This window comes from Taurulus bubalis (genome assembly GCF_910589615.1).
Source record: "Taurulus bubalis genome assembly, chromosome: 17".
NCBI lineage: Eukaryota > Metazoa > Chordata > Actinopteri > Perciformes > Cottidae > Taurulus > Taurulus bubalis.
This window is the reverse complement of record NC_136605.1, coordinates 21,223,159-21,231,892: the sequence shown is the minus strand read 5'-3', so window position 1 is coordinate 21,231,892 and position 8,734 is coordinate 21,223,159. Positions and strand designations below refer to the sequence as shown.

Genomic DNA, 8,734 nt, shown 5'->3' with positions numbered 1-8,734 from the left:
TATATACATAAATACAACGACGTACATCCCTTTATTTATGTACTTTTAGTTTTAAGATTCAGATGTAAAACATGTAGTATTACAGATTACAGTATAAAGTCAGGAACATGAGCTGCATCATTAAATCATGAACACGTTATTAACAATGACAATAATTAATTGCTATTATTATTATTATTATTAAAAATCAATGCATTTTATATGATAAGAAATGGGCATTCTGATAATTTACTAATAAAAATATCCCTCAGCTTCTTGCAGTAAAAGTACAGTGGTATTATGAGCTTTTACAGTAAAAGTAAAGTAGTTTTGTCAGCTCCATGCAGTCAAAGTACAGCAGAACTAACCTCAATGTAGTACTCATAGAGCATCACAAGTACTCATAGAGCATCACAAGTACTCATAGAGCAGTAAAATGTCTCCTGTCCCTGTTGTACTTATATATAATATTAGTAGAAGTGTACTTGCTGAAGATATTACATATACAGTCACATAGTTTCTGACTTTTCCAATTTTTTTTGACTTTTCGCAAATGTTCTAACTTTTCACGACTTTTCAGATATTTCACAATTTTTGTGACTTTACAAATCTCTGGACTTTTCCAAATTTTGGGGACTTTTCACAAATGTCCTGACTTTTCAGGAATGAAGGTTTGTGAGGACGTAAATGTCTCATCGTTTATAAAACGTCCTCACAAAGACAGATGAACAAACACACACACACACACACATACGGTGGAGTGTTGAACCAACCTGTCAACCAGCGACACAGATTCAGCCTCACACACACGCACACACACACACACGCACACACACACACACACACACACACACACGGTGGAGTGTTGAACCCATCTGTCAGCCTCACACACACATACCCACCCCCCCACACATTGTTGCCACCCCCACCCCCTCCCTCCCTTTCCCCTCCCCCACACAGCCCTGCCTTTAAATACAGCTCCGCTCCAGTTGTTCGGCCTCGGTGATCACATCCCCGCTGCTCGTCTTCACAAGTTCTCCTCAACCCGAAACTAAGGTAGATACCAACACACACACACACACACACACACACACACACACACACACACACACACACACACACACACACACACACACACACACACACACAGTATCTCTCTTTATAAAACCTCTCGGCAGAATTTACTCTAAATGTTGCAAAAGTGTAAAGTGGAATATTTATTTACATAATTCAGGTGTTTATTAATCAAACGAGAGACAGCTAATACGTTTTCATCTGTTTGTTGTTCAGTCATTTAAAACATTTGTTTATATTCTGTGATAAATCCTCAGATGTACGTTTATCTATTTCAACATGTTGAAATAGATCTATTTCAACATACGAGTGCAGATTTAAAGCACAAGTTAAACATTTCAGTACAAATGTTTGCTCTTAGTTAAACCTCAAAGTCATCATGTTTAAATGATGTTTCCTTCATTCATGCAAAGTTTTTCCACACAAGTTCTCTTTAAAAAATATATTTAGATGATTTCAGAAGTTTAAAATATGTTTCTAGATTATTGAATTATGATTAGTCTTGATTGATTCAGAAGCCGTCGGCTTCGTTATGTAAAATAATATATCTTTGGATGGAATAAAATGATGTGGTAATAATAATAATTATGAACCATAATGTCTTAATGATTAACAATTCATATTTCATATATATGGGTGGGCGGGGTCACAGCCCGGCAGGTGGGCGGGGCCTCGACCCCGTGACCCTGAATCCTAATTATACTCTCAGAAGCATTTCTGTTTGCTTTTCTCCGCTCCTCCGAACTCGAGCGGATTCCAACCGCCGGTCAACTGAGAACCTTTAGTCCAAACGTGAGAACCTTTAGTCAACTGAGAACCTTTAGTCTGAACGTTAGAACCTTGAGTCTGAACGTTAGAACCTTTAGTCTGAACGTGAGAACCTTTAGTCTGAACGTGAGAACCTTTAGTCTGAACGTTAGAACCTTGAGTCTGAACGTTAGAACCTTTAGTCTGAACGTTAGAACCTTTAGTCTGAACGTGAGAACCTTTAGTCTGAACGTTAGAACCTTTAGTCTGAACGTTAGAACCTTGAGTCTGAACGTTAGAACCTTTAGTCTGAATGTTAGAACCTTTAGTCTGAACGTTAGAACCTTTAGTCTGAACGTTAGAACCTTTAGTCTGAACGTTAGAACCTTTAGTCTGAACGTGAGAAAAAAGTATTTAAAATTCTTTAACAGGAAACAAAACATAATTTGGGACTGAAATTAAATAAAATCTGACAATTACAACAAAATCATTAAAATGGAAATAGCCAAAAGTATTGAAATAAGATATGAATTATGAAAATAAGATAAAACATAAAGCCGAAGAAAATGTGTTTAAAAATGTTGATTTGAGTTCAATGTTGAATGTTCCTCAGTTTGCTTTTTTCTCTTTCATCTCGTTTATAAAACACGATTCATCTCCTGAGCTTTTTCTTCTGTCTCTCTTCTTCGTTGGTGCCGTGTCTCTTCTTCGTTGGTGCGTGCAGCCCCCTCTTCGTCGTCATGGAGCAGACCTTCATCGCCGTGAAGCCCGATGGCGTGCAGAGAGGACTCTGCGGAGAGATCATCAAGCGCTTTGAGCATAGAGGCTTCAGGCTGGTGGCCGCCAAGTTCATTCAGGTATATGATTATTATATATAGATTATGTATCACTGTTATGTAGATTATAGATTATATATCACTATCATATAGATTACAGATTATATATCACAATCATATAGATTACAGATTATATATCACAATCATATAGATTACAGATTATATATCACAATCATATAGATTATATATATACAAATATATAAAACACATTATTATATAGATGATAGGAGTACAAGAACACACACACACACACACACACACACACACACACACACACACACACACACACACACACACAGTTTAGACGACAGCTGTTGAGTTGATGAATGTCACAGCTACTCTGAAGGACTCACACTCGTATCACTATCACACAGCTGTGAGTGTGTGTGTGTGTGTGTGTGTGTGTGTGTGTGTGTGACTGAGTGTGTGTGTGAGCCTCTGAAAAGTAGCTCAATGATTAATGTTTTGTAGTAAAAAGTGTAATATTTAGTGTAAAGTAGCAGAAGATGAAAAAGTTCATCTCCTCTGATACTTTGCAGCGCCGTGTATTTGTGTATTTGTGTATTTGTAATACAAATAATACTTTGTGTGTTGTCAGGCGTCTGAGGAGCACATGAAGAACCACTACATGGACCTGAAGGACATGCCCTTCTATGGTGGCCTCTGCAAGTACATGTCCTCTGGACCCGTCTTCGCCATGGTAACACACACACACACACACACACACACACACACACACACACACACACACACACACACACACACACACCTCTCTCTCTTTTCATGGAGCTGACGGACATTTACAAAGTCGTGACCTCAACTATATGTTATATTATAATATATATATTTTATATATGTTATCATTTTTATATGATGATAACATATACAATATATATATATACATATATATATGTATATGTATATATATATATATATATATATATATATATATATATATATATATATATACATACATATATATATATATATACATATATATATGTATGTATATCAATTTATATAATTTATCCAATGACTTATTGATCACTTTGGGGCTCCGTCGCGTTGGGGGTTCCTAAAAATGAACGCCATTAATTATAATCATGCATTTATTTGTATAGTTTTTTTTAATCAAAATATCTATTTCTCTAATTATGATGGTGTTTAATAAAACAATGAAATCTAGAATTGAGATTTAGAGTTGTGTGTCATCGGCGTAGTGATTGATTATCAGCATATAATAGAATAGGAAATGCTATCCATTAATGCTAAGCTAGGCTAACCACTTGCTAAACACAGACCATTATTGCTAAGCTAGGCTAACCATATGCTAAACAAAGACCGTTAATGCTAAGCTAGGCTAAACACTTGCTAAACATTTATGTTCCACGTGGCCAAAGTGATCAGATTGTTTAGCGACAGTCAGGTGACAGGTAGGTGACAGGCAGGTGACAGGTAGGTGGCAGGCAGGTGACATGTGACAGGCAGGTGACATGTGACAGGCAGGTGACAGGTGTGTGTGTGTGTGTCTGCAGGTGTGGGAGGGTCAGAACATCGTGAAGCTGGCCAGGATGATGCTGGGCGAGACCAACCCCGCTGACTCCAAACCCGGCAGCATCCGCGGAGACCTGTGCATCAACATCGGCAGGTGAGCTGGAGCCCGACAGGTAGCGGCACGTTATGACGTTTTGTGTTATCGTGTACGGACCCTCACCGCCTCCTCTTCTCCCTCAGGAACATCATCCACGGCAGCGACACCCTGGAGAACGCCAAGCGTGAGGTCGGCCTGTGGTTCAAGGCTGAGGAGTTTGTGGCCTACACACCCTGCGCCACCCCCTTCCTGTACGAGTAAGCCGGCCAATCAGCAGCCAGCAAACCCCTGACCCCACCCACCCTGCATTCCTTCACCCGACTCAACCTTCACTCATCAACTCAGAACATGTAGCGCTGATTAATAAAGTCTCATGTCAACAACATCACTCACTGTTTGTGTTTATTACAAGAAAAGCCCCAGAATGTCATAATATTCATATTATATTAGAATCGCATATTGTAAAAAAGTAGTTTTTAGTAATAGTATAGTTGTAATAAAAGAGTTGAATGTGTCCTAAAGTTATAAAACATAGTATAGGATATGATAAATATTCTCAATGAACGTAGTAATAGCATATTGTAATAGCGCAGGCTAACTGAGACGTGAACATGAACAGGTTCAGTTCTGAGACTTGAAACTGCAGTTCCTCAAACGGCCACTTGGAGCTCCTCCCCATTTAACCCAATGGCACGATGTCGTTGGTTGAAATGTTCATGTAATGTTTTACAAGAGAAGATAAATATAAATGTATAAATCTCTTTAAATAGTTAGAAAATAAAAGGTGAAAGTCTTTTTTAATATCTAATATATATACATGAAGTATATTTACTGATGATACTGACACCTTACCTCTGTAATTAATTAGCTGTTTAAAAACATCAGTCTCAAAAGAATGAAAACAATTACATCATAAAGGCTTCAATCATAAAGATACAAATTCTTAAAACTAGTAAAAAAAATTTTTTAACATAGGAAAGATACTGAAATACTGAAACTTACAATAAACAACACTAAGTAAAACAATAACTTCAAAGCATCATATTTTCTTTTTATTGCATACAAAATGTAAAGTGAGTCGTCTAAATGTAATATCGTCTTCACAATCATGCGGCCAAAAAATTGCACAATGTATTAAAAAAAAGCTTCATGAAAGGCAGTACATAACTACATTTCTTTTGTTGTACAAATACAGTATATATGTATATCTATATATAGATATACACATATATACACAGATATATATCTATAAATAGATACTTTTATTTTTAACGAGCTCAGAACAAATGGACATTTACAGGTTAACCTCGCCAGTGTGGGACTCTTTTAAGCTAACTAGCTTTAGCTTGCTAAGCTAATGAAAGATGATTTTTTTGCGTTTTGTTTTTGGCTTCGTTCGTAACGTAAGTAAACACCACACAGAAGACGGACTATTCAAAATGAGTCAAAATCAAACGTTGAACCCGAGAGCGGCCGCGTTGCTAACAGTTGCTAATAGTTGCTAACAGTTGCTAACAGTTTCTTGTTTTTGTCGAGGAGTTTTCATCTTCAAATCTTTGGATCCGTTTGAAGATTTTCAGGTTTTCATCAGGTTTGTTTGGGATCCGATCCAAACTTAATCCAATCAACGTTTAGATCCGATCCAATAATGATCATGACCTCGAATTCATCTCCTCTTAAATTTAGTTTCCCATCCAGTTCTGATACCGGATCCAAGAGCTCTCATCTCAAGATGATGAATATTAATAAAACACACTGAAGAGCAGCGCAGCGGGTCTTGGGTTCAAGAACCAAACCAGGAAACCACTTTAAACACTTTAAACCCACAAAGCGTCTTCACACAACATCACAAACTGACGAGCAACAATCAGAGAACTCGTGAAGCTTAAACGGAGATATTGTTATTATTATTCTTCTTATACAAAATCTACTGCGTTTATCAAACGTGTTCCTAGAAAGCACCGAAATACAAACGACATATTACTGGAGATTCACGTAGAAAAAGAACAACACACTCAAACAAACACACACACACACACAAATAAACATACACACACGTACACACGTACACACACACATGCACGGACACACACACGCAGGCGATTAGAATGGAAGACCATTACAATGTAAAGCAGCTGAAAATGTCAAAAATTAAATTAAATAAAAAAAGAGATATTACGTAACATTTTTAGTTAAAAAAATGTAAAAAAATGTAAAAAAAAATGTAAATTGTGTCAAAATTATGTCAACAAGTTTTAAGTTACCTCGTAAACAATAAGATGTCGTTTACGTCAAGATGACAAGAGACTTTTGTAAAAACTAGTATTTATATATTTTGTCAAAAGAGTAGTTCAGATTTATAAAAACAGGATTATTCATCTGGACACCTGGCTTTTTAAAATAGATTATTAGATTCAGTTTGTTTTAAAAACGTTCTGCTTCTTGTGGAACATTTCAACCAAACATCCACATTCAGGTTAGTTTTTATATTTATCATTTAAACTATATTATACTGTATAAAATATGAAATATATGAGATGAATATCTTTTCTTTTTGTTCTTTTATGAACGCGAGGCAGTTTCTCCGCCTGGTTTTATGGTTTATCTCAGAATTATGATCATAAGCGATCATGTATTCAACATTACCATACAAGGACGTAAGAACTGAAAATATGAAGCGAAAACATCTGAAACAACGTCTGAAGCTTTTCGGATTAAATACTTGTGTTTTCCAAAGTGACTTTTTCTTTGTGTAGATTTATAGATATTTAGATCGGGACGACCAGGTCTGACGTAGCTGCTCTGTTAGCGGTGCCCTGTTAGCGGTGCCCTGTTAGCGCTGCCCTGTTAGCGGTGCCCTGTTAGCGGTGCCCTGTTAGCGCTGCCCTGTTAGCGCTGCCCTGTTAGCGGTGCCCTGTTAGCGCTGCCCTGTTAGCGCTGCCCTGTTAGCGCTGCCCTGTTAGCGCTGCCCTGTTAGCGCTGCCCTGTTAGCGCTGCATCAGCTAGCGGAAACGTCCCGTCGGACCGATTGATTACATCGGGTTCTGATTCTTGTAAACGAAGGAAACGCTCTGAATTACTCGAACACAAACTGGGAACAGTCGCGTTCTGAACTGGTATTAATACAAAATAATTAACTTTCAGAAACTTTCACAAAATTTCTGAAAGTCTGAAAATGTTGTCTATATTCACATCACAAGTGAGATATGATAGAACCATATACAGCTAAATGTCATGATTTTTAAATCGTATTTATTTAAATATGTAATACTTGTTTCAGATGCTACTTTTAGCTCGTTAGCATGCATCAAACACAGTCTGAAGCAATGCTGTTACACGGAGGTTATACATTTGTACAAAATCTGATATGTATTTGTTGTTGCTGAATTACATTTGTGTTAAATATCTTTTCTTTGTGAACATGGAGCTCAATTAACTTTACTACACGTTATGTTTTTCTTTTTATTCTAATAAAAAATACTCTTCAGCGTTTTTTTAAATAATCTCTTTATAAAAAAAAATTACAACTTTTTAAGACTATTTGATCACGATGTGATGAACATTTTGTGAGGTATGAATAGTCATATTATTAATATGACTATTCATATTAATAATATGACTATTCATACTATAATCTATGACGTGTCTGGTTATTTATTGAGGAGGTATTTATGCTTCACACACACACACACACACACACTTTCACAGCATCCGGTATTAATATTAGAATTATTTTCATATGCTAGAGTTCTGACCCTCGAACTGACAAACAACAAACAAACAAACAAACAACAAACAAACAACAACAAATATGTTTCGCGTTGAAAAAAATCTTCATAGAAAAGAGAAGTTTGCGTCTCTTCGTTGATTGGCGGAGCCAAAGATCAATAACGCTGCTCGTCCTCCGTCAGCTTCTTTATCATCAATGGGTTCTGGTTCTGGATCTGGTTCTGGATCTGGTTCTGGATCTGGTCCCCCCCACGAGGCCAAGACCACCAAAGGGACGTGTTGTTGTTGTTGTTGTTGTTGCCCAACAAAAGGAGCCGTGATGAAGTTCATGACCAGTAATTAAAAAATAATTACAGCTCATTAATGATTAATTAATAATCTTCAGAATAGACAATGTTTTTGATTCTGTTCGATCCTGTTCTTCCTCAAAGACCAGGAGAGAGAGGAAGAGGAGGAGGAAGAGGAAGGTGTCCTCTTCACACAAGCTGAAGGAAAAGTCTTCATTTAACTCCTAATGTGTCACAGTAGAGGAGGAAGAGGAGGATGAAGAGGAGGGAGCAAGAGGCCTCCTGGTGCTGGTTGAGTGGAGGATGAAGAGGAGGATGAAGAGGAGGGAGCAAGAGTCCTCCTGGTGCTGGTTGAGTGGAGGATGAAGAGGAGGGAGCAAGAGGCCTCCTGGTGCTGGTTGAGTAGAGGATGAAGAGGAGGATGATGAAGAGGAGGGTGATGAGGCCTCCTGGTGCTGGTTGGGGGGAGGATGAAGATGATGAAGAGGAGG

At 37.5% G+C, this 8,734-nt stretch overlaps 1 protein-coding gene across 1 annotated transcript; it reads left to right on the top strand.

Annotated features, from left to right (window-relative positions):
- The first annotated feature begins 902 nt into the window (after nucleotides 1-902).
- Nucleotides 903-4,615, top strand: LOC306749698 (nucleoside diphosphate kinase B-like). Its single transcript, XM_079233017.1, has 5 exons — nucleotides 903-1,035; nucleotides 2,525-2,657; nucleotides 3,235-3,336; nucleotides 4,172-4,284; nucleotides 4,371-4,615. The coding sequence occupies exons 2-5, from the start codon at nucleotides 2,541-2,543 to the stop codon at nucleotides 4,486-4,488; spliced, it is 450 nt and encodes a 149-aa protein (XP_079089143.1). The 5' UTR covers nucleotides 903-1,035; nucleotides 2,525-2,540; the 3' UTR covers nucleotides 4,489-4,615.
- Nucleotides 4,616-8,734: the final 4,119 nt, after the last annotated feature.